At 38.4% G+C, this 27,628-nt stretch overlaps 1 protein-coding gene across 1 annotated transcript in view; it reads right to left on the bottom strand.

The window, feature by feature from the left end:
• TG (thyroglobulin) overlaps nucleotides 1-27,628 on the bottom strand; it is a 2,464,750-nt gene that overhangs the window by 1,196,121 nt on the left and 1,241,001 nt on the right. Inside the window, exon 38 of the mRNA XM_044066937.1 lies at nucleotides 798-914. Coding sequence (XP_043922872.1) covers nucleotides 798-914 — 117 coding nt within the window. The remainder of the gene's footprint in view (nucleotides 1-797; nucleotides 915-27,628) is intronic.

Here is a 27,628-nt window from a genome sequence, read left to right as displayed (position 1 = left end):
CAAAAGTGACAATCATCTAGAGCCAAGGTTCACAGGGTGGCTAGCAAAAATCACTGTGTCACCTGACCAGCAAACAGCTCACAGATAGGACACATGAAGTAAAGTTGGGAGAATCCACCTCCTTTACGAGCCATGTTACTAGTGGTATCCCACAGGACTCCATACTGGAACATCTTCTGTTTAAAATATACTTCTCTGAAATCAAGGCAAATGTATTGGGCCTTTGGCTGACCAGATTTGTTGATGACTGCAAGCTGGGGGCAATTACTGAATCTCCCAACTATGCAGTTATCCTCAAGAAGAGTTTGATGTAGACAAATAAATGGTGACAAAATCATGACCTAAAACTCAATGCAAAAAAATGCATAATTATACCCTTTGGGAACATGACCACCCCTGCCAATTACAACTTTGGTAACACTGTGTATTATATAAATTATAAGTTGCCTATCACTTAAAATATTCTGAGTCTTACTAGCAGGCCTGCACCGAAAATCAACCTTCCCTAGATGAAAACAAGAGTAAGTACTATACAAATAAACATAATATAAAAAAGGCAAAAGTTTGTGACACATTGAATTCACTGTTGCTTTAAATGGATGTTTGTGCTGATTAATCAGTGAGTCTATAAATTATGCTGTAAAGAGCATCTTTTACCATCTCCTCTATAAATACATGTAATTAACTCATACAACTCTGAACAGTGCTTTATTTTGTTATATTAAAGGCATAGTGCAGGACCTGAGACGTTAACCTATTTTTCTCAGTAAGAAAGGAAAAAGTATATGTACCCTTACCAATACAAATATGGAAATCAGGACAGCAGTCAGCATAATCTGCACACTTCACATTGCACTGGCAGGCTTCACCTGGCTGATAGTTACCACAGCGATCCAAACAGGACTTTACAACTGCTGTAAAAGTACAAGAAAATATTTTTATTTTTTCAGAATTATTTATTAAGCTTGGTTATAAATACGTGTAAAGACTGAATGCAAAGTACATGATAAAATAAATATTATGTTAAAGCAAAATGATGGAAATATTATGTTAAAACAAAATTATGCAACATCCATTAAAGTAAGATTTATTTATTTATTTGACATTTGTTAAACGAGCTGCTCCAAACAAGCTGAGGCCCATTTTCAGTGGAGACCCAAGGAGAAAATCTTCAAAGAACAAAAGACAAATACCTAGAAGTTAACAATACAATCACATAATGTAGAAAATGAGACGTACACAAATTTCATGTAGACAATCACTCTCCACAATATTTGCTTCCATGTGTTTTCTACCACCATGCATGCTGAGTATCAAGATTCTCTTTTCAGTGTTGAGCACATTTAGTCCTATACACTGGGTATCCCCAACATGGAGGTGAAGGTTGACCAGGGGGCCATCAGTCAGGCAGACATGAAAGTAGTTTGTGCTCTTACTGGCATATGAACAATTAGTTTGCTTCACATCCCTGGTGGATAATGTGTACACCCGCAATACTGTGGGGGTATCCTACACATTTCTCATGTATGTGAATCTGGTGGATAATGAGCACACCCACAATACTGTAGGGTATTGCACACATTCCTCAAGCATGTGAATCTGGTGGATAATGAGCACAACCACAATACTGTGGGGTAACTTACACATTCCCCATGTATGTGAATCTGGTGGATAATGAAGCACACCCACAATACTGTGGGGTATCCTACACATTCCCTGTGAATCTGGTGGATAATGAGCACACCCACAATACTGTGGGGTATCCTACACATTCCCCATGCATGTAAATCTGGTGGATAATGAGGACACCCACAATACTGTGGGGTATCCTACACATTCCCTATGCATGTGAATCTGGTGGATAATGAGCACACCCACAATACTGCAGGGTATCCTACACATTCCCCATGTATGTGAATCTGGTGGGTAATGCGCACACCCACAATACTGTGGGGTATCCTACACATTCCCTGTGAATCTGGTGGATAATGCGCACACCCACAATACTGTAGGGTATCCTACACATTCCCCATGTATGTGAAACTGGTGGATAATGAGCACATTGACAATACTGTGGGGTATCCTACATATTCCCCATGTATGTGAATCTGGTGGATAATGAGCACGCCCACAATACTGTAGGGTATTGTACACACACTCCTCAAGCATGTGAATCTGGTGGATAATGAGCACACCCACAATACTGCAGGGTATCCTACACATTCCCCATGTATGTGAATCTGGTGGGTAATGCGCACACCCACAATACTGTGGGGTATCCTACACATTCCCTGTGAATCTGGTGGATAATGCGCACACCCACAATACTGTAGGGTATCCTACACATTCCCCATGTATGTGAAACTGGTGGATAATGAGCACATTGACTATACTGTGGGGTATCCTACATATTCCCCATGTATGTGAATCTGGTGGATAATGAGCACACCCACAATACTGTAGGGTATTGTACACACTCCTCAAGCATGTGAATCTGGTGGATAATGAGCACACCCACAATACTTTGTGGTATCCTACACATTCCCTGTGAATCTGGTGGATAATGAGTACACCCACAATACTGCTGGGTATCCTACACATTCCCCATGCATGTGAATCTGGTGGATAATGACCACACCCACAATACTGTGGGGTATCCTACATATTCCCAATGTATGTGAATCTGGTGGATAATGAGCACACCCACAATACTGTGGGGTATCCTACATATTCCCCATGTATGTGAATCTGGTGGATAATGAGCACACCCACAATACTGTGGCGTATCCTACACATTCCCCATGCATGTGAATTCTTCAGCCCCATACTAATTAGAGCTACCATTACTGGTTGGAATCTCCCACCAAGCATCTTTAGTTCTAATATTTCTGGTGTCGTGTAAGCCTACCTTCACATGGTAACAATCAGTCTATCAAAACCAGCATTCACTCTCCCCCAGAATGGGTAAGTTGTAATCAGCCTCTCAGTCTCAACACCTCCCAACAAGTCAGTATTTAAACAGAGGTAATATAAATAGTAGGCTGGGTTGTATTCTTCTATGTCACAATGCTGGAATCCAATAGACTCCACAGTTAATAGAGCATGTTTTGTACTCCAAACAGCACTTACCTTAAGAGGTATTATAAAAAGAAAGCAGGATATGGAAGCAGGAGACATTATTGGATCTGGAACAAGAAGGGTGTATCCATAATCTCATGTTCTTGTTGTTACCAGTAACAACAATACCACTAAAATATAAAATAATGTCTCGTAAGGTCTGAAAATAAAATTGGATAATTCATCTTAAGGATTTCTATGGATATGATGAGAGGCTTTGGTCGGGGTCACTATAATGAGGACTTTTATTCCAGAGCTAAGATATGCTTCCTCTATTGTCCTTCTTGGACTAAGGATGAACTAGGTTTTAGGATATAGACTAAGACCATGGGTGTGACCTTGAGTTCTTGAAATAAAGAGGCAAAATGCTTTCTCACATCCTAGGAATGTCCATTCTGCTCATTACTAGCATCCCCCAGAAGAATGTTCTTAAGAAAAATTATATTACTTTGGGTACACAGGTAATATATTTTAAAATATGTGTTGTACATTGCTTCATCTTTTGAATTCTTAAGAATGCAAATTTCAGATTAACATAATGACATTGCCTGTGCCATTGAATTACTGGACTTTCCACTAAATTAATATTTTTTTTTTACATTTACAGTACACTATACAAGTTAGTAATCAGTTTGTTAATGCAATGACTATTAATTTCATATAGCATGACAACAATACTTCTGAGAATGCTTACATAGGAAATAGAGAAGGCTGATTATACTTCACACTTAGCAAGGAGACAATTTTGTTAAGCATCCATCCGTCAACCTTGTTAAGCTCCATTCTCTGTGCTACAGTATAAAGAGCAGCCAACACAGAGAAGCAGCTTTTTCACAGAATTTAAAAACTATAAAACAAATTTTCTGTCACAAAAGAAACAAATACATGGATAAAATATGGTAGACTGAATTGTCTGACAGTTTTAAAGCCACTTGTTCATCAGAGGGACACTACACTTCTGCCTGGTGCCTGTGCAGAAACAGTACTAAGGGTGATACACAATTTATGGATGTAAACATCTCCCACAACTACTCTTTTTTCTGTAACTAGTAGTACATCAGGGCAACTAAAGAGCCATGTATTACAAAGAATTATGGTTGGGATTCCTCCAATCATAACTAGTTATCAGATCTCAACATAAAGGTCAAGACTCAACTCTCAAGCTTCATTTCTCTCTGTTGTCAAGGTAAAAATATTGACATTCATGTCTTGAACAAATAGGTTGATTGTCATCACAGACCCAGTTGTAATCTGTACTATAAAACAACTTATGCACTGTGATTTTACAGTTTCATAACTTTGTAGCTGTTAATGTATTTTAGCAGCACAAACTAAGCTGAACTCTCTCTCTCTGCCTAACATACAAAGCTATGTTAGACCCTGAGCTGTTGGACATGCTCCACGTAAAGAAATCCCAATCCATCCGAGCTACACTCTAGGGACCTAAACCTTGTCACCAAAATAAACAGAACATGCTGGAGGGATAGATTCCTTTCTCAGAGACTTCCCATGCTCTGGAACAAACTACCTATCTATATCAAACAAAGCTCCTCATTAGCACTCTTCAAGAAAAATCTTGATGATTGGATGGGAGATAGGAAATTCACCCCAGGGATCACTTCTGTGGCTCTGCTTATCAGAGGCACAAGAAAATAATTTTCTTGGGTGGCAAAAGCCAGGGTACTGTTTGGCTAGACTTGTATAGGCTCTATGGCCAATAGCCTAGTACCTACCTATGAACCTATGTATATTCATTAAGAGAGATTTCTGTACTGAATATGTTGTGAAAACATAAAGACTTAAGCAGGTAACATAAAAGTATCTTTGGAAGCAGCAGCTACATATAGCCAGTAGTTAGAGACAAATGTAGTTGGGTGAGCATGTAACAGTAGCACTGTTAAAACTCTTAAGAAACAAGCATATGTAAGATTTGGTAGACTGTCACACAAAGGTGAAATATGTTGCTTTGATTAAAATGGCTGTAGAAAATGTTGTAAAAGGGCCATAGTCAGGACAAATTAAAGAATAGCATTAAAATGACTGTCAGATTCATGATTCAATCTGTAACTGCATAAGGCATGTATATAGTAATAATTAGATACAAAAACCTTATGTAATTCACAACAATAAAAAAGGCCACATAATGTCAGCGTACTTCCATGCATACCTGAAAGAATTCAGGTGCACAGTAAGTAGGAAAATGAAGACCAATGCCATGCTTTGTGATTCACAAAGGCCAAATATTTGAATCCTGGAGTACCTCAATGAAGGTTACATTTTTTGGTGCTGCAACTGCAGATCAATGACAAAAAAGGGGATAACCATTTGAAATGTCAGGACCTTCTTTAGTAAGTCCTGAAATATGGAGACAGAATGGTTGAAAAAAATGACTTGTATACTAAGTCTGAGATAGCCATTTCTTGGAATATTCCCTTTTTTCTGAGGTATGGCAATATGATTGGAGTTGATTTATATAAGTTCAGAAGGTGCAAGGTGCAGGGTGAAGGGGAACTTACATCTGTAAAAAATAAGTTTAGGGGAGAAGAGCAGTGTTCAGTATTCACTCTTCCCTTGCACTCAGCATTACAAATGCCGACGTTTCAATAGGGAGTCAATACTTCTAAGCAGGTTTGGTGTGTTTCATCATATGTTTGGTGTATTGAACATTTAGGAAGGAAGTTTGTTTTATGGAACTGCTGGTTAATCTCAGAAAGCTAGAATTTGCTTTGGAGGATTGCTTCATAGTGAGGAGTTGGATTTTTGCCCTTTCCACACTGTCTTGCAATCTTGGGGTTCTTATATAAATTTGCAGGTTTGGCCCCCCTGCATAAAATGTTGCTTTTGCAATTTATTGAGTCTCAACCATTTGTGGTCAATATTGTGGGTCAGTGATTTTGTGAAATATAATAATATATACAGTACATATACAATAATGATCCACTAACACAAATTTGTTTAGCAGGCCATGGCTGAGTGGCAACATCAGTAAAGAAACCTTGCAGGTGGACATAAAGGGGTGAAAATTTAACAGATGTGATTGTGTCTCTGCTGTACTGAGTGCATAACATGTGTACCATGTTTCTGTAATATCATAATGTATATACACTTCCCAACACATAGACATGACACAGTTCTCTGCAATGAGTGTGTCTGTAATGGATTCCCTAATCACATAGTATGGTAATGTTACTTCTCTGCAGTTGACAAAGCAGGCTCAAACTTTCAATAATTGCTCCTTGCCATGATTGAGGAACACCTTTCTTCTTCTTCTCCTTCCTCTTCTGTTTCCATGTTGTCTTTCTTCCTTTCTTTGTGGTTTTCTTTCTTTCTTCTCTTTCACTTTGCTCATAGCTTCCTTTCTGTTTTTAATTCTACATCTGTTCACATCGCCGCTTGACAACAGAGGACAATCTCACTCAAACAAAAGCTCTAAAGGTACTGTAAATATTAACTTGCAAACGACAGATATTACGGCACCTTATTTAAACAAGTCACGGCAACCTGTGGGGGTTGGTGAAAGTCACTCTACAAGTTATAGACATTTTAGAAAGAGTTTATGTGTTTGACAAGTCTTTGAACTCTAATCGTGATGAGGTGCAACAACTTAAAGGAAATACTTTTAAACGCAAAGAAGAAACATTACAAGACAAGATTTTTGACTTTGAGAAAATGTTATATAAATATAAATGTCTACAAATAGACAATAATTATCTACATCAGTGTTTGATTAAAAAGGTAGTCCCTCAGGGACTAAGGTTTTATAAATACCCATTTGGTATTAATTATTCAGACAATGTTTTGGCAGATTTTTATTCTTTCTTTGATGACTGTGGTTTTGCTTTAATATCTAAACTTATCAAATACAATGAAGTGCAGCTTAAGAAAATGTTGAATGAGGTTAACTGTGTTCAAATGGAAATAGTGAATGATTTAGTTTTTGAACAATATGAGGGTTTATATTTCAAAATTTTGAAAAGAATAGAAAGTAAAGTTGAAAAGGTATATGAAAGAAAACAGGGCAAACTATTAAGAGACAGAGAACAATATAAAAAAGGTAAAAGCTACCCTCTCCCTTTTCAAAAAGTATGGAAAAATACAGAAAATCAGGTGAAAAGGAAGGACAGGAACACTTTCAATCAGAATGAAGGTGGGAGAACTAAGAGGGTGGAATTTCATGAAAGATTTGAACAAGGGAAATATACAGAGAGAAGAAATGGTTATTTGGATGAATTAGATTCCTTTCATGAACCAACAGAAACTTTTTTAGGGCCTCGAAGATCAGAAAGATTAGCCAGCAAACAACGGATTCCTTCGGATACAGGCCCACAAGAACACATGGGTGGGAACGATTTTGCATGGAAAAACATGGGAAGGAGAGGGAGACAGACATAATTAGGCAAGAAAGTAATGGGATTACCTTCTAATATAAAGGTTACAAGATACACAACTACACAAGCTTGAAATTAGAAAAACAACATTTTGAATTATTTTCAAGGGGATTTAAATTTGTTAGGTCCACTCGTGGGGATTTAGCAAACATATTGTTGGAACTGAAGTTATACCTTAGAAAATTGAATTTAAGTTTAATTAATAATCATAAAGAACCTCTTAACAAAAGTAACAAAAATATACATGGTGGTATTTCTGAGGGAGATACTGTTTTCACTTCTCCAATTTTAAACAGGAGTAGTATTTATAATCCCCCACTACATCCGGTTATTAACATTTTTGAAACCATAGTAACCAATGAAATTTACGAGACATATGGAAAATTTAGAGGAAAGACTACAACTAACAATTTAAATAAAGTTGAAATAAAACTCCTTGAGTCCTTAAGGGAAAAGGTTGATTTAAGGTTTATGCAACCGGATAAAGGTGGGGGAGTGGTTATTTTTCAACAGGAAGCATACAATGATGTGTTAACTACTTTGTTGAATGACAAAGAAACTTATACAACTGTTTCATTTAATGAAGTCCAAATAGCTTATAAAAGGATAGACTCACTGTTGGAAGAGTACCTTATAGAAAACAGGATAGAAATTGGGATTTATATTTTTTTAAAACAAAAGTATCCACGTATACCCCAATTCTTTGGAATACCTAAAATTCATAAAAATATACTGGAACCTCCTTTTCGTCCTATAGTTTCAGCAAAGAATTCCAAGACCTACCCACTGGCAGTATTCATTGACCAAACATTAAAAGATATTGTTAAAAAACAAGAACATTTAGTTCAAGATTCATGGGACTTCCTGGGTAAAATTAATGAATATTTGTGGTCTGAAACATGCAAACTGGTTACTGTAGATGTTAGGGACCTTTTTACGTGTATTCCTAGGGATGTGGGGTTTGAATATTTTGAGAACATCGTCCATAGATACCTAGAGGCTTCAACTGATACAAAACTATTAACATTAGAGTTGACAGAAGTAGTTTTGGATAATAACTTTATATCGTTTCAGGGAGAATATTATAGACAAGTGATGGGGGTAGCTATGGGGGAAGCTTGTGCCCCCATATATGCAAATCTTGTCCTCCTTGGTTGGGAGGAGAAATATATTTTTCCTAGTATATTTAAGAAAAATATTAAAATTTATCTTAGGTTCTTGGACGATATCTTCCTTGTTTGGGAAGACGATGATGAAAATGAATTGGAGGAATTCATGAAATATATTAATGAAACCACCAATTTTTTGTCATTTACCCATGAAGTACAGGATCAAAGTATTAATTACTTGGATATTACTCTAAGTAAAAAAGTAAAAGGTTTCAAGTCGAATATTTTTCGAAAAAGTACCTGGTGTAATAGTTATCTTCATTTTAACAGCCTACACCCGTTTCATCAAAAGAAAAGTATTATTAAGGGGCAGGCTGTTAGAATTGCAAGAATGACCTCAGAACGTAAGGATTTATTGAACGAGTTTACATTTCTGATGGAAAAATTTTTAGAAAGAGGATATCCTAGAGAATTAGTTGGTGAAATTTTGGATGAAGTATATATAGGGTGGGGTAACAAGTATAAGCCCCTGTTAGGACAAAAATTAACACACAAAGAACATCAAAGTCATAACACAAAAGATTTTTCGAGGGCATGTATTACAGAATACAATGAGTTTTCAGACTGTTTTACTAAAATTTTAGAAGAAAATTGGTCCATTATGAAGACCAACAAAGAAATATATGAAATTGTTGGAAATAAGCCATTACTGACCTATAAGACTGGCATGAATTTTAAAAGATTATTTGAGAGAGATAGAAATATATTTGACAAAAATACAAAGAAAGGAACAACTAAGTGTGGGAGTTGTCGACAATGTACATACATTAATCAGGCTGAGGATATAATACTCAAAAATGGTCTTAATAGTAAGGTATCCTTCTGTAAAGGCAATTGCCGTAGTAGGATGTTAGTTTATTTAGCCACTTGTACTAAATGCACCTCCTTCTATGTAGGTAAAACCGAGAGGGCACTAAGGGAGAGAATTTATGAGCACACCAATGACATCAAGGTGAAAAAAGAGACCAGTGCCCTCTATAAACACTCTGTAAATTGTGAAGGTTTTACAGATTTTAAGTTTGCTATTTTAGAATTAATGAAAACTGACACTAGGGGAGGTGATTTTAAGAACAACCTACTACTGAGAGAGATCAAGTGGCAGTTGAGACTGAAATCAAATTATTTTCCTGGTCTCAACGAATATATTAATATAAAGGCGATACTAATTGATAAAGCTGCCTCAGTTTGATCCTGTTTTAATATTAATATAACATTATTTATTTGGACCATGAATGATTGTTTTTATCAACAAATTTTAGATATTTATCATTTTTTAATATGTTATAATAACAACATATAATCTGATTAACATTAACTAAAAGGTTTTAATGATGAATATTTATTATTTTTTAACTAATATTTTTATAACAACATGGTTATTTTATATTGTGAATTTTAGAGTACAACCTAGTACACACAACACACTAACATACAAGTGTCCTATTTATCATAGTTATAAATTTACTTTTCTCATCTTATTCTTTTTTATATATTCATATGGTCTTCTATTTATATGTTTTTTCATCTATTAGCCCTGTTAAGTATACCTAATATTTATTATTTACAAGTCTTATTATATACAAGTCACATTATTTAAGTTTATTTTTGGGATACAATAACCCACATTTAGTTTAAAACGACATAATTATAATAAGAAATATATTTAAATGCTTAACTAAATAAAAAATATCAGTACATATTAACAATATATAAATTATAAAATATACAATATATGTAAGACAACATCAGTAGTTCTAAGTATTTATATGCACATTAGCACTTTTGACAGTGGATTAAATAGTAGAAACACACCAATGGGTTAAATTCAGTTTGGAAAACCTAACTAGTTATATTCATTGTTATATTAACTGGTTCATTGAATGATTGATTTGATTGTTGTAATTGATTAATTTGTTAATTATTGAATAATCACTGCAGTATTAGAAGAGTATAAAAATGTGAGGCACTGTTTATTAATTATTCTGATGAAGTCTGCTTAGGGCAGATGAAAGCGCTCAATTTGGTGGATTTTAAGCTACATTAAAGACTATCTGTTTGTCTGAACGGAGCTTCGTATTCGTTTTTGGTTCTCTTTCACTTTGCTCATAGCTTCCTTTCTGTTTTTAATTCTACATCTGTTCATAGGTCGTTACTAGGCTTGTAGTCCAGGACCTTTAAGGATCCTTGTCAGATATCTGAACTGCACCTAGCACTGCCTGGTAAGTGACTAAAGATCATACAGTAGTCAACTGGGGGCTGTGGGGAAACAAAGCTATTCCCTAACATTCCTTCCAAGAGCCTTTAGTCCCCCCCCCTCTCTCTCTCCTTTTCCTATTTGTTTATCTCCATCTTTGTTCATAGGTTCATAGGTTCATAGGTTGGTACTAGGCTATCAGCCCTAGGGCCTATACAAGCCTAGCCATAACAATTCCCTGGCTATTTCTTCCCACATTATTTACTTTCCTAGACCCCTGTCTAGCAGGGCGACTGACGTGATCCCTGGGGTGAATTTCCTTTCTCTCATCCAATCGTCAAGGTTCCTCTTGAAGAGGTCCAAAGAGGCACTCTGTTTGACATGTATGGGCAATCTATTCCAGAGTCTGGGGAGTCTCTGGGTCAGGAACCTATCCCTCCAGCATGTTTTGTTTATTGTGATGACAAGGTTTAGATCCCTGGAGCGTGTAGCTCTGAGGGATTGGGATTTCTTTAAGTGTAGCATGTCCAACAGCTCTGGGTTTGACATGGCCTTGTATGTTAAGCAGAGATCGCCTCTGAGTAGACAATATGCAACAGCGTATAGCTGGAGCTTTTTAAGGCGGTCAGTGTAGGGCATCTGCTTTAGGCCTGTGATTCTTTTAGTGAGGTATTTCTGAGGCCTTTCCAGTTGTTGCAGATGTCTTGAGAGGTACATACCAAATGGGGCGTTGTATTCTATAATGGGTCTAATGAGGGATGAGTACAGTGGGACAATGACTTCCTTTTTTCTGGATGAAAAGCCCTTCGTGATGAGGTGTGCCACATAGAAGCATTTCCCGACTGTTGTGGCGATGTGGTTATCGAAGGTGAGACCACTGTCCACCTGTGTCCCTAAGTCTCTTATAACACTTTCTGTGTTTAGTGTACTGCCACCTATATGGTAATTCATGGATACATGTTTTTTCCCAAAGGGGATAACAATACATTTCTTGGCATTGAGCTTGAGCCCATGGCTCTGGCACCAAGCATCTGTTTCTGTAAGGCCCTTTTGTAGAGTATCCACATCATTTGGGGATTCAATAATGGCTCCCAGTTTGCAGTCATCTGCAAACTTTGTTAGCCAGAGTCCCTTAGTGTTGACCTGTACTTCAGAGAAGTAGATGCCAAACAAGAGCGGCCCCAGGACTGAACCCTGAGGTACTTCACTTGTCACTTGTCTGGAGCTGGATTTGGAGTCAGCTACTTTTACAGTGTGGGTTCTATCAGTAAGCCATTTAGCAACCCATTGGGTGACATAGGGATTAATGCCCAACTTAGTAAGTTTATCTATGATTCCAGAGTGGGGGATGGTATCAAAGGCCTTGGCAAGGTCTAGATAGGCTGTGTGGACCACCGTACCCTTGTCCATGGCTCTGGAGACTGATTCAAAGAAGTCAATCAGGTTCAGGAGACAAGATTGGCCCTTCACAAACCCAAACTGGGTGGGGTCCAGTGTTTGAAGGTTGCCAATGTCTTTGTTTATAAGTTCCATGATAATACGCTCCATGGCCTTGCAGATAAGGCTTGTCAGACTGATGGGACGGTAGTTTCCGGGATCCAAGGTGGATCCCCCTTGTGGATTGGGATAACTGTAGCTCTGCGCCACTCAGTGGGTACGAAACCTGAGGTGAGGCTATGATTAAACATGACACTTAGGTGAGGTGCCAGTTCATATTGTAGTTCATGTAGTACACAGCCCGGGATGTCATCTGGTCCCATGGATGCTGTATTCTTGGCTTTAGAGAGTGCGTTTTGTACCTGTGTGGCCATTATTACTGGAATTTGGCAATCTTCCGGTATTAAGATGGGCCATTTAGGGGGTGAGAGGGGGGTGAAGTTGGCACTGAATCGATCTGCCAGGATATTGGCAATATTCTTTGGATCAGTATATTTAATGCCATTCTGTTTTAGCTCAGAGCAGATCTGAGCATTGCCATTTAGATTCTTGACATAGTTATAGAATGCTTTGTGGTTGTCTTTGGAATCTTTGGCAATTTTATTTTCGTAACTAGCTTTGGAGGATTTTATGAGGCATCTCAGTTTCTTACTGAGGGTAGTAAGGGAGTTTTTTGCATCCTGGGATTTTCCTCTTTTCTGCAAAAGTTTCTTCCTTTTGTTGTAAAGTTTGTTTATGGCAGGGGACCACCAGATTGGCTTCCTTTTTTGGATGAGAGCATTTTGGTTCTATTTGGGATGGCACGATTCATGCATGAGTGGATGTGCTCGTACAGTGCCTTAGTGTAGGATTCAGCAGTTGAACTTTCAGTTCCCGTCTGCATGGGTGTTATGAAGTTTGTCACTTCTGACTTGAGTAGCATGAAGTTTGCTTTGGAGAAGTTTTTTTATGGTGGTTTCTTTACTGGGGGGTGGGGGTGGGATGTGATTGTTAAGAGTGATTAGCTTATGGTCAGACCTGACTAAAGAGGGGGTGACCATAGGTATGGAGCATTGATTTCCCATGTTGGTAATGACCAGGTCTAGGATATTGGAGCCCCTGGTGGGACTATGGATTAGTTGATCCAGGGCATTGGAATTTATGAATTCCAAGAACCGTTGCGCAAAGGTGTTGGGACATGAATAGTTTTCCCAGTTAATGGCAGGGTAGTTAAAATCACCCAGTATTAGGGTGTTTGGTTCTATCTTAATATTGTCCAGTATGTTTAGAAAGGTGTAGTGAGAATCTTGGGGTATGGTGGGGGATCTGTAGCAAGCTACAATTTGGATTGCAGTCTTACCTAGTGTTAGTTGCACTTGGAGAATTTCAGACACATTGTGTTGGCCAACTAGCCTGGTGGTGTGAATATCCTTGGTGAATATTGACACTCCTCCACCTTTAGAGTTTCGGTCCTGGTTTGGTGGCCAAAAAGTGTGGTAAGAGTTGTAGCCTGGTATTGCAGGGGTGCTCTCTGGAACCTTGAACCAGGTCTCAGTTACTGCACAGATATCGATGTTCTCCATTTTTAGGAGTGCCTCGAGAGAGTGCATTTTGAGGTTTAGACTTCTAGCATTGAGTAGCATTACCTTCAGATTTTGCATGCTTGTACCTGTTACAGTGGTGGTTTTGTCCTTTGAAGTTTGCCTAAAAAGGCACTATAGGGGTGGCAAGAGCCTTAGCCAGTAACCTGAATCCCAGGGTGACAGGTGCAGACCATCTCTGGCAAAGCATCGTGGTCTGTCAATCATGTCATCCCAGGCAGACAGATACTGGATCCCCTTTGAATGACACCATAAGCTTAGCCAATTGTTGAAGTCAATCATTTTATCCTGATATTGTGGTATCATTCTGGGTGAAGGCAGGATGCTACTCAGGGCTAGGGTCATACCTGCCTGGGCCACATGATCCGAGAGCTCTTCCATGTCTCTTTTCATGTAGTCCAGGGAGGTACGTCTCAAGTCATTCACTCCAACATGGACAATGACAGAGTCATATTTGTACTTGTTGTGGAGTTACTTGAGTGCATGCGTTATGTGGCGGATCCTGGCACCCGACAGGCAGCTGACTGTAATTTTCTCCTTATTCAACTTGGTGAGAGGGACATCAGTGTGCCGGACTATAGAGTCACCTATGACTAAAGTGTTAGGTACATTGTCTTGCCTTAGGGGCTGTTGCTGGGTGGCACACTGGTGTTGTGAACTATGTGACACATTGGTTGTGATTGGTGTTTGTTTGCGTTTCAGCTTCAGAGGTCTTTGCTGCTTGGGCAGGTTACAGTTAAGGGCCTCTGCATATGTGGATTTAGTGTTGCTATATGTGGGTGTTGGTGGTGCGGGTTTAGAAGGGCTATCTGTTGCTTGAGATGTAGTGTGGGTGTTAACCTTCTCCTCTTGACTGTTTAGCACAATCTTGGGTGGAGAGAGCTTTGCTTCCATTTTGGCTATGTAAGTGCATCTCTCACAGGTTGTAGTGTTGGGTGGTAGGAGGAGAGGGTTGTCTGTGTATATGAGGCAATTGCTGCATTGCCCCAGTATGCCCAGATTCACCAGGTGGACAGGAGAAATCACCGGAAGCTGACCCTTTGACATGCTTGGTTTGAGGCTTTTTTTTTTCTTTGTAAAGTATAGGAGCTGTTTCCTTAGCAAGGTACTTTGCAATTATAGGCTGTTTAGTGCCTACTATTAATTTCTCCTTGTTAACAAGGAGAGTTCAGTGTTTGTATGAGTTTAAGGCTTCCTAGTGCTTTCCAGCAGGTATTAGAGAAAGTGCTAGTCACAGGGATGCTTAAAGGTAAGATTGAAAAGAATGCACTCTGCAGTGTGCACTAGAGAAGTTAAATGTGAAAGTAGGTAACTTGAGTTTTACCTGTTTAAAAAGTTAAGGTTTAGTGGAGAGTTACTATTTTTAAAACAGCAAGATGGATTGAAAGGGGTGGTACTTTTGTATTTTGGTACTATGAGATACTGTAGGATGGCTAATAAATTTAAATAATTGAAGGGGTGGGATTTCAAAAATGATGATTTTGTGATTACTCACATAAGCCAGTGAAAGTAGAGAGAAATGAGATATATGGTCAGATTAACATAAGATGCGGGCAACTAGAAAGACAGTGGTATTTCTGCCTGACTCAGAACAGAGAGAGCTGTGGTCTCTTTTGAAGTTTTAATATGCTGTTAAAACAGAATGCAAGCAAAACACAAAGTAAAGAAAACAAACTACAGTATTCAAAATATAGAAAGGCAATACAGTAATACAAAAAATAACAGCAAACTAACCTTTCCTTCATAGCAAAGTGTAGCAGAGTCTGAATGAGCCTTTCTGGTAAAGCTGGTCCTCCTCTTCTACTTGCTTTTTCCTCCCCTCTTTCTTCTTGATGTTTGCCTTTATGTGTCCTTTCTTATAGTTTCTCCCTCTCTTCACAACATGGCTTTTCTGATCTTAAGTAGTCTTTTTGTCTTAGTGTACCAGAAAGGACTACTAAGTTGCCTTGCTTGGGTTGATCTTCCTGTTTTTTTTCTTTCCTTTGAATATCTCATTTCTTCTTGGTTTTGTAGCTATATTTCATAGCACATTTTAATCTTATTACCTTTTTTGTACATTTTCTTCTGCTATTTGTTTATGTCTCCTATGATGGAAATTACCACACTAGCTTCAGCTAAGTATAAGACACTGGTTCTGAGTGGAATCCTTCCTTTATCTAGAATGATATCTAGATATAAGGAAAAAATAATTTGAGTACAATGCTTGGTTAAGTTGATAATATCACTCCATGGGGATTTTGAATATATTACCCTGAGACTAGATGATTGACAGTCAAACTTGCTTTGCAAAAGATGGTCTTCAGCTTTTGTTCATGGTTTTCACATTATGCTTTTTTAAGCAGAGCCATCTAACGAACATCCAAACCTGAAGACCTCTTCAAATACTGAACTGGATGGTATAAAGGTGGTGCTACTCAATGCTAGAAGTCTTGGGTCTATGTCATTTAATCGAATGTTCAGATTTTCAAATAGCAGAAGTTCGAACAGGGAAGTTAAAAAATTTTAAATGTCGAAGCCACGGAAATACAAATTCTTTCGCAGGGAAAGAATTCGGTTGGCTGTTTCTGTGGCTTTCACATTTTCTCCACTGTGGTGCAAAAGTTACGGAACGGTTTAAGGTAAGTGTGCAAGTGTGACGGACGTTGGGGTTAGGGTGCGGGTAAGATATGTGTGCGATAGTGATGGACTTTAGGGTTAGGGTGCGGGTAAGGTAAGTGTGCAATAGTGACGGACTTTAGGGTTATGGTGCGGGTAAGGTAAGTGTGTGATAGTGACAGACCTTAGGGTTAGGGTTTGGGTTAAGGTTAGTGCATAGATAGTTGTGTATGTAAGGTTTAGTGTAGGTTTATTAGGTTTTTGGTGTGCTTGTGTTGTGTGTGTGTTTTTCGGAACAGCAAATTTTTTCCATGGGAAAAAATTTGCTGTTCTGATGTTTCGATGTTATCACATTTCAAACTTCCAAGTTTGAAGTTATGGTGTTCGAAATTGTGGAAGTTTGATTATGTGACATAGACCTGAAGTCTTAACAATAAACTCCCTGGCCTTGAGGCAATTCTACATTTCAAACACATCTATGTATATAGCCTTACCAGGATATGGCTCAAATCCTTAAGAAGCAGCCAGCTCATTGGCATACAGACATATGAAGTTATTCTCCCAGTTTTATTTATTTATTTTATTTACTATTTGGTAACTGGGTTGCTGGACTACTCCAAAGACCCTTTTCAACCATTAGCCTGGCTCATAGGCAATAAACAGTGCTAGTAAACTTAACTTATATACTTCAAATATGATAGATTTTTAGTATAGTTGAAAAATGTATACAGTTTATATGTAGTTATTACATCACTTTTATAAAGTAGATGTTTATGCGATTTTTATGTGCTTCTAATAAAGTAGCAGGTTTACATTAGATTTCTTCAATGTACATGGGTTGCAAAACAGTCTGGCTACAAGTAATTGCTTCGTAAAGCATTTGACACCATTCCCCATTCAGGTATTATTGATAAGCTCACCAGCCTGGGCATAAACCCTTACGTCACAGATGGATCGCAAACTGGCTCTCAGACAGATCCCATAAAGTAAGAGTAGCGGGATCTATGTCCGAATCCAGACCAGTAATGAGTGGTGTGCCTCAGGGCTCTGTCCTGGGGCCCCTCCTGTTTGGCATATACTTCTCAGAAGTACAGGCAAGCACAGAAGGGCTGTGGCTGACTGTTTGCGGACGACTGCAAACTGGGTGCTATAATAGAGTCTCTGGCCGACATGGAGATCTTCCAGAAGGACCTAAATGAGACTGATGCATGGAGTCAAAGCCATGGTCTCAAGCTAAATGCAAAAAAATGCGTAGTAATCCCCTTTGGAAAAAACAGAGTAACTGCAAACTACAACATAGGAGGTAATCCCCTAAAATCTGAAGAAGAAATAAGGGATCTAGGGACCCAAGTAGATAGCCAGCTTTCCTTTGATAACCATGTTGCCAAAGTGGTTAGAAAATCCTTCTATGTGACCCATCTGATCACGAAAGGGTTTGCATCAAGATCTAAGGATGTAATGGTGCCCCACTACTCTTCCCTCATCAGACCCATTATTGAGTACAATGCACCAATTGGAATGTACCTGGCTAGACATCTCCAGCAGCTGGAGAGACCACAGAGGTACCTAACCAAGAGGATTACTGGCCTCAAACAATTGCCCTATGCAGTACGATTGAAAAAGCTAAGAATGTTCTCTGTTGCATACCGCTTTCTCAGAGGCGATCTCTGTCTAATGTATAGAGCCATGTCCAACCCAGAATTGTTGAACATGCTCCATCTTAGCAAAACCAAATCTACTCGAGCTACACACGCTAGGGATATAAACCTCAACACAACAATGACTAGAACATGCTGGAGGGATAGATTCCCTTCGCAGAGACTTCCCTTACTATGGAACAGGGTCCCAATCTACATAAGACAGAGCCCCTCACAATCACTCTTCAAGAGGAACCTTGATGAGTGGATGGGTAACAAAAAGTTCACACCAGGGATCACACCAACAGCACTACTAGATAGGATCCAAGGGTACTAGCTGCTAGTACAAGGGTCTAGGGAACTACTAAAGGGGCGGTGAATACTGCACAACGTGGCTGGGCTAATATATGCCTTCGGGCAGATAGCCCAGTACCAACCTATGAACCTATGAACCTAAAGGTTTACAGATGAATTTCCTTGAAATTAAAAACTCAAAGGGAAGTGAGTTAAAAAATAAAGAATACAGAGATAGGCCTAGAGACTAAGAGAACATGGGAGTAAAAAGAGTTAAATGAATGGCAAAGGAAAACAGCTGAAAAACTGTAAGCATTTTTGAATGTTAAGGCTTTTAAAGAGTTTAACCATTATCCCCAAAGCATTTGCATGCAACTTGCCTGAAAAGGTGCTGAGCAAAGGGATTTCTTAATGGGCCTGCCTTAATTGAAGGTTGAACGTCGAGCTGGCACCTCGGCGTTCATGAAAATCTACTGCCAATCATTAGCAGACCAGAGTTCCGCTGTGGCAACCCCTAACCGAAGCCGAAAGACAACAACAACTAAGAGAATTTTGATGCCTAGCTTCAGCTGATAGTTTGTTCTATGGTCTGTTTGTGAGAAGGCTCAACCACCAGTGATTGTTTTAAATGGGGACAAGCTATACTGCAAATTCCTTAGGGAGTAGGACTGTTCCCTGACTGGGACTTTTCTTTGGAAGATGGCAGCAGCCATAATTTAGAATTCTATATAGTAAGGTGCATAGAAGGTAAGTGGGCATTTCAGCAACAGGTAGCCAATTCAGGTCATTTAGAAAGTTGCAGTGGTGTCAGCAAGGACAGCAAATCTGTCAACTTTATTCTCCGTCACTTGAAATATTGGGGTGTTACAAGCAGAGAGTTAAGTGAGTTCAGGAAGTCAGTATTCTAGTTTTGGGAGAAGGACATTCTTGGCCACTGCTTCTCAGACAGAAGGAGCTAAATACAATATTCTACAGCAGACTTTTAGTTGTGAGAGGACTTTATTAATGACATTATCATTGTGGGTTGTAAAGCTTATTGCAGAGTCAAGCATTAGACCTAAGTATTTGTACTTAGCTATAAAAGGAATAATGTGGTTGTTGTTGTTATCTGAAATAGTAAGAAGAGGAAGTTGAGAGGCTCTATAAGAGTAAGAAAAAGGGGGATTTAATTTAACATTTATTTTGTTCCAATCACTGACAAAAATTAGAGAAGAATTTCTAGAGTTTAGATTGCCGGACTGGAGTTGTAAATTATCATCTGTGCAGAGGATAAAGTTAAGTTCAGATAAGTCATCAGTAATAACATTAATGACTAAAGAAAACAGTAATGGGCCTAGATCAGAGCCTTGGGGGACTTGATTGTATTGTTCCATTAGTGGACTAATGGTTGTTAGAGTAACTCTGAAAGGTCCTGCTGTCAAGATAGCTATGGAACCAGGCAATGACATTTTTTCCAAACTGAATTAAATTTGCAAGCAACATTTTGTTATCAACAGTTTCAAAGGCATGAGTCATGCCCACAAAAGTATCATCTGTTAGGAGACCATCATTTAGGTCACTATAGATAGTGTCAAATGTTGCGACCATAGCTGTCGCTGTTCTAAAAATTTTCTGAAGCCATGTTGTCTGTCAGACAGATGCTCATAATTACTACAGCATTTAAGCAGCTGTTTGTAAAGAACCTACTCAATAATGTTTGCAAGATGGGAAAAAGTGGTGATAGTTTGTTAGTCTTTATGGGCTGGGGGCTAGTGTACCTTAGGAAGAGGTATAATGATGGTATGTTTCAGGGTGATGGAACAATTCCTGTGGTAAGTGAGAGGTTATAATTATAATTTAGGAGTTTGGCTGCCTTCTTAAGGAAGTCAGGGTGGAGTGCAGTGAAGGTAGATGTGGAGGGTTTTTAGTTCTTTAAAAATATTTATTTTCTTTCAAAGACACAGCTCATAAGTAGAAGGTGGCCACGTACTCTAGGATCAACATTTGAGATGGATGGTTACATTGAGTAGTTTGTTGGTTAGAGATGGGGTTATGGAATGGGATAATGATAGTTTCAATGGAGGAAATGATAAGTCTTCTATAATCCTCTGACAGATTACTATTAAAGTTATTACTAGCACTATTAGTGATAGACTTGGAGTTGGAAGACTGTTTAGGTAAGTGTTTTATTTCTTTCCAGTTTTTTGGGGGGATTATTGGTAGCAAACATTTGCTTATTTCTAAGATAAATGTTTTTTTGCTGAATTTGTAGGTATTGTTTGTTTTCTTAAGTATAGGTATAGTATATATTTTCTTTCCACATAGACCAAGCTTTGTCCCTTTGCATCATAAGAGTTTTGGTTTCAATGGTAATCTTTATCTGCACAAGGGAACACATGCTTCTAGATAGCCAAAACAATATCATTGAGGTGTAACAAGGCTCTTTTAAGGTCAACAGTTTGGTAAAGGAGAGAAAAATTGATAGAATTTAGATGAGCATCAAGTGTATCCAATTTATGTTAAAAGAAAGGTTGACTAGTGACTTTTTGGGGGGTATAACTTTGAAGGACCAATAGGACAGCACTGGATAGTGGTCACTTAGGAAGTTTGGCAGAATTTTAGTGTTAATGCATTGACCGGCTAAGCAGCCATTAGCATCCTAATTAAAGTCCTGTATAATAATTGTATTTCTGCTAAAACCACATGGGAACATTCACAACATTATGCATCTTATAGTAGCAGTTGAGGATGATGCAGGAATATAAACAGAGGCAATGTTAAGTTGAGTATGGTTCCCTGTCCATATGGTTGCTAGCACCCCATTGGGGTTTAATCACCAACCTGGTTCGCTTTTGAAGAGTCAGTGATCTGCAGGGAGATATGTTGTTTGAGTAGAAGGATGACTCCACCGCCAGTTCTTGGACCAGATCTAAAGTCATACAAGATGGTATAGTTGTCTTGGATGTAAAGGCAGAACAAATTATGTAAGCCAGGTCTCAGTAAAAACTACTATATTAGGGGTTTCTGTTGCGAGCAATGCTTCCAAAGAGGCCCACTTGTGGTTTATACTACAGGTATAAATGCATACAATTTATGAAAAGCTATGAGTTTTTTCTGATAGCATTATAAGAGATGGGATAGTTTAAGGGATATTGAATGTTACTGGATATTTGAAGATTTTCTGATTGTTGAAGATGAGCAGTATTGGTTTGAATGTCTCCAGATTTGACTAGTTTCAGCTGAAGGTAAAATAATATATTAGACAAGTACTTCTTAAAGATAGAAATTAATTTAGATGAAGCAAACATGTTTGTATAAATACATTTTCTTTCTTTTTTCTTTCTTTTTTTTTTAGGTTAAATAAGTAAGCAGCTTAGTGTATGACTGAAGTTGGTAAGGACTTTGTATCGGGAATGTGAGCTGAGTTATGTGATGCAGATTCTGAAGTTACATTTCAGTTCGAGGGAGGGTTGTCTGTTAGGAGATGACAGCTAGTGAAGAGGAGGAGGAATAACTGAGTTAGTTAGATAAATCCTTAGTAAGCACTACCAAAAAGGTAGCACAGTATTTTGTGTGGAACTTAAAGAAGGTAGTAAGGTGGTGGCTACTTGTGGAGTCTGCCATTTGTCCCAATGACAGCTAGTGGAAAAGAAACAATAATCTTGTTGTGGTCAGCTGTAGAGTGGGTCACAGTCGGGATGAGTGAGCCTGCAATGCCATTCACTTCTACTTTCCCACACCCATCTCCTTCAATGCCATCATATACCTTAACTGTCCCTGATTTTTAAGGACATCCCTGGTTTTGACTCAAATTTTATCCCTATCCCTGTTATTTATTATGTATGTATGTATGTATGTATGTATGTATGTATGTATTTTTATTTATTTATTTATTTACTTATTTGCACTTTGTTTAACAGGAAAGTACACTGCACCATTCAGAGCCCACTTTCAGTGGAGGCCCGGGGAGAAAAGCTCCACAGGACATGCAAAGGTGAATACAATCATCGGAATAATCAAAGGAAGTTATATACATAGAGTATTTAACTCTTAGTTAACTTAGTTAACATTTAGTGGCAGAAAAGTTTAACATACAGGTAGCAAGTAACAGGCAACAATAGGTAACATACATGAATTGTCAAGGTGTTTGAACAGTGGAGAATTTTGGTGAACATAATTTGGCATCAACTAGGAAAACATCACTTGTAATAAATATTCTAGGGAGACTGAGTACAGGTACAATTCCTGATAGAAGACAGGTATCCACGTAATGAAGTTTTGACAAAGGCAGGATTCTGGGTTATTCTAATAGATAATGGTAGAACGTTCCAATTTTTGGCTGTGGAGCAGGAGTAGAGGAGCTGGCCGGGTGGGAGATTTATTTATTATTTATTTAATTTATTTATTTCCAGTTTGATTACCGGAGATGTCCACTGAGCCCAAAGGACCCGTTTTCAGTGGAGGCCCGGGGAGAAAAGCTCCAAGATACGTAATATAGTAAAGATACAGGAGATACAGAAGTATAAAATATACATTATATAGAACAGTTTACAACATATGTACATTCAGTGTCACACATAGTCAGACAAAATTCATTGTGGTTTATCTTAAGGGTTATACAGATTCATTTATGCAAACACTCATATAGTAGGTGTAGATTTGGATTATGCATGTGCAAAAGTTGCTGATTCTCAGATCTGAGGGGCCTCTTTGGGAGGTAATAAGTAAATATAGAGCTGACAGCAGGACAATCTGAAGATTTGAATATAATTTTGTGTGTTATACTTAGTTGCAAATATGAAAGGTAATGTGGTAGTTGAAGCCATTTAAGGAAGCACAGAGTGATGGGTGAAGTATTTGGAACTGGTTGTAAATTTTGCAGTTTTGTTGTAACAAGTCTTGAGCTTAGTTTTCAGTGAGTATTTGAGGTTGGTGAATAGAGGGGCTCTGTAGATAAGTGAGGTGAGTAAATAGGTGGAAGCAAGGGTTTGTTTAGTGGAGGGGTTTAGGAAGTTGTTATGTCTATAGAGAATTCCGAGCTTTTGATGAATTTTGTGAATGTTGTGTTGTATGTGAATATCAAATTTTAGGTGTTCGTCAATAGTGACTCCAAGAAGTTTTGTATGGTTAGCAAGTTTGACTATGGTGTTTCTTTGAGAATAAATGGTGAACTTGGTTTTGTCTAATGGAGTTGTTTTCTTAGGGATGAATAGTATGAGCTTAGATTTATTTGGGTTTAGGGATAGATGGTTATTGTACATCCAGGTTTCAATGGTAGAGAATGCTGTCTGAGTTTTCAGTGCCTGACATAATGAAGAAACAGCTGAAATGATTATGGAAGTTCTCCAGACTGTGGAGAGTTTTTGTTTCATCCAGGTGGTGGCTAACTCTGACATACCTAGAATGTATATGTTATGGACTTACTATGTCATCTGTGTGTCGCCACAAGTGGAACTGAAACTAGTCTAATGATCTGGACACTGCCTAATATATTTTCCTAAAGTTACCACTGAGTTCAGATATGATACTGAGTTAGGTCACTGCAGGAGATTTTTGAGGCATTTGAAGTGGTGATTTAGTTCCCTTCCCAGACCAGATCCTTTTCAAGATCAGTGCTGATGACCCTTATCTAGTTTTGGTAAAATATAATAAAGCTGTGATGGACATTCAGAGGTAGTCATTTTTGCATCTCTGCTCTTAATGCTGATTGTGACCATGGAGTGTTCCAGAGAATTGCTTTTCACCACAATATTAACTACTGAACCCAGTTACTCAGGCAACAGGCAGTCTTTCTACAGGTCAGTTAAGTCCTCCACACCTCAGATGGAAGGAGGGTTGCTCCCTTTACTGATAAACTACAATAATGAACTCTAAGAGGCACAACCTTAAATCAAGTTAAAAATTATATAAGTGGTCATGCTTTCAAATTAATAGGTTCACTAGCCCATATTTAGCTGCAAACTACATCAAAGACATAAATGAAAAAGTTCTTACCATACTTTGGAATCAATGGCTTCTAAAGACTGACAGTTGGAATGTAAATGGAAGAGTCATGACTGCTCAAAGGCAGTTTTAGGATGGATGACCATTATGTAATGTGCCATGAAGAATCTCCCATAGGAAGGTGATATGCTCAGTGAGATTTCTGCTCCATCATATTGGCTAACCGTGCTCTTATGGCCCAACCTGTCTTGGCATTTGGAAAGCATTTGCATGCTCCACAAGTGAGAAACCTACACAACACATTACAGATAAGGTTGTCAAGGCCATTGACCATGGCAGTTGTCTGAGTATGACTTACGTGGACTACTTCAGGATTAGTTGGAATGTTATCTAGATTTTGTTTTATCTCTATGTCTGATTAGCTGTGGCCTGAACTCAGGGTATTGCATAGCTGGTTAAATAATGTCTGGAATCAACTGAGTTATTAACTTTCTTAAATCATGCAGTCATCTCTGAAGATGGGAATTTTTCCATCTAAATTAGAAGTAATATTTACCATAATCATCTTCAAAAATGCTGTTTCTTGATCATTGGAGTCTGACTAATTGTTCTGCCTCAAACTTATACTTTATTGGTAGTTACTGGAAGATGTCAACAATGTTGTTAAACAGGGATAATTAGTAGGCATATAAAGTACTGCATGATAACTACAGGAATCAATCATGTGCAAAACTGGGAAAAGGGGGTTGAGGATGGATGGATGGAACTATAGGAATCAATCAGAGGAGGTTAGAATGGATTGGGAAGAGAGAGTGGATAAGCAATTCAAAAAGAAAAATGGGAAGATATATGTATGGCTCCCAAATATCCAGCAAAGTCTAGAAGATTTAGGATTTTTGCTTGGAAGTGTTTGCATAGGCATTTGTATACCCCTAACAGTCACCAATGAATTTTTCCTGTGGTAGATTGCAAATGTTGGAGGTGTGATGAGGAAGAAAGAGATAAGTGGAAGCATATTTTTGGGGAGTGTAATGAGTTGGCAGACTTTAAACGTTCCCTGCAGATTACTCTGTCAGAAATACTAGGTAAGCAAATTGGTATAACTAAGGAATGATTTTTGCACTGTGATACAGAATCAGAATTGCCTACACAATAGAAAGGCCTTGCTGAGTTTAATTCTGGTGGCTGCCAAAAAAAGCAATTACTAAAAAATGTATCAAAGTCTAAACCAACCATACTTGAAGTAATGAATACAGTAACAGAGATAAAAGAACTGGAAGTGGGATCTTTAGAAAAGAACAGGAGCAAATTACATAGGAAAAATGGGAATTGTGGGAACAATACACGAGCAAGAATGTTTTGGAGGAGGAATGAGGTTTAAGGGAAGGCAGAAATTGAATGAGATATGGAGTGTCCTCATGGAAGATTGTATGTGATGCATAATGTTAGTAACAAAATATGTCAATATGGTTTGTTTTAATTTATATAAATGTATGATTGCCTATGTTATAAGTAATGATTCAATAAAATGCTTCTTCTTCTTAAAAAAAAAAAAAAAAGAAGCATTCATATCTTGCATCTCAGAAGCACCTGGACCACTGTCACACTTTTTTTCTAATCCCTATCTAGACCTGCAAATCGGCTCCATTACCTCTCCTCAGATGGCCTATTCTTTCTGTGAAGAGCAAAAGGCAGGTATCCCCTGGCTAGGCAAGGGTCCCACAACTCATTTGTTCCTGCCCTGTGTGTTTCATAATCTCATTTGTTCCTCCTACACTGAGAATCAGGTGGTATGGAGTAGGTCAGCCTCCAGGCCTGGTGGAGTAGCCCATTACTCTTTCAGTGAAGGCTGGCCTATAACTGGTAAAGTACCCCTCCCTTGTGGTAGCTGTCCAGTCTCCACTACTGAGGCCTGCTACAGTGAGTAGGCCTCCATAAACTCTTTCAGCTACTTGCTAATGCACATGGGCAGAGCATGCGCACAAGCACATGCTCCATGGTTGCAATATTTAGTGCTCCTGCTAAATCTCATCCAAGTGGTAAGCCAGAACCATTTATCTCCTCCCAAAATGGATGAATTGGCAACACCTGCTCACTCTCATCCTCCCCTTCCAGCTTCATCAATCACCAGTGGCCAACTTAACTCAGGTAACCTGAGCCATAGTCAGGCCTTTATCCCTTCATGCTACCGGTGATGACTATTGTCAGTCTTGTTTGTAAATCTAGGTACTTTACTGTACTAGAACTGCCCTCATATGGATAGTTAATGACTGATAGTAGATAAAGGATCAAATGTAATATTCCATTTGATCATCCTTGATTTCTCAGTGAATGTCGATACACTGGATCATATGATTAATCACATTCACATCCACTGTGTTCACTCATCCATTGTTTTTGAGTGGTTTATCTTTAACATAAGATGCTCTCAGCTTGTTACTTCTTGGGATACCTCCTCTACAGCTTTCCACTGGCATGTCAGGTGCCTCAACGCTGTCTCGGCTATCTTATTGTTCCAGATATAGATAGTACCACTGAACACTTGTAATGCAAAGCAGAGTTGTTTTCTGTCACTGCTATAATGATGATATCCAGTTGTACATCTCTATTTCTCAAGTACTTAAACTATGGTTTTACTCATTTAAAAGACTGCTTGGACACTAAGTGTGACTACATGAATATCAGCCAGTTTAAATAGGTCTCACAAAGACTCTGTGATCCAGTCACTATATGCCCCATATTGTTCTTCCCTAATTTTTCTAATACTAAGATTTGCAGTAAAAATTTGGGAGTTATTCCTGACAGCATCCTATCATTAAAGGATGAGTTGATGGCTATTGTCAGGTCTTCTTATTTGCACCTAAGAAATGTTGTACAGACAAACCATTTAGCTGCAACATAGGATACAGCTACACTTGTGCATGCATGTTTTGATCTGCTTTTACTTCTGGAATGCTCTGCTCTCCTTTTTGGGGATTTAGGTGGTGAACTTGTTCATCTTCAGTGGTGCAAACTTCTGTGGCACTGCTGACCACTACTTCCCTGTTCAGTGTCATTATTCTTGCATTGTAGAATACACATTGGCTGTCAGTGCTAGCAAGATCTTATCATTAACATACTGAGCCCTACATGATTTGGGTCAAACTGTCCAGTAAGGTACTAGTAGGTGTTCCTTCAACATACTTAGGAGACATCAGGCCGATGCTCGACTTGCTGTTTTGAGCCATTTCAGTGCATCTCACTACCTTCAGTGATACTGCTTTGCGAGACCAAGGCATTCTTTAGAGATCCTTTA

The sequence above is a fragment of the Protopterus annectens genome, chromosome 3.part1, assembly GCF_019279795.1.
Source record: "Protopterus annectens isolate FY-2018-M chromosome 3.part1, PAN1.0, whole genome shotgun sequence".
Taxonomy (NCBI): Eukaryota; Metazoa; Chordata; order Ceratodontiformes; family Protopteridae; genus Protopterus; species Protopterus annectens.
Note: the sequence above shows the minus strand (reverse complement) of the source record. Positions and strands in the feature narration are given on the sequence as shown.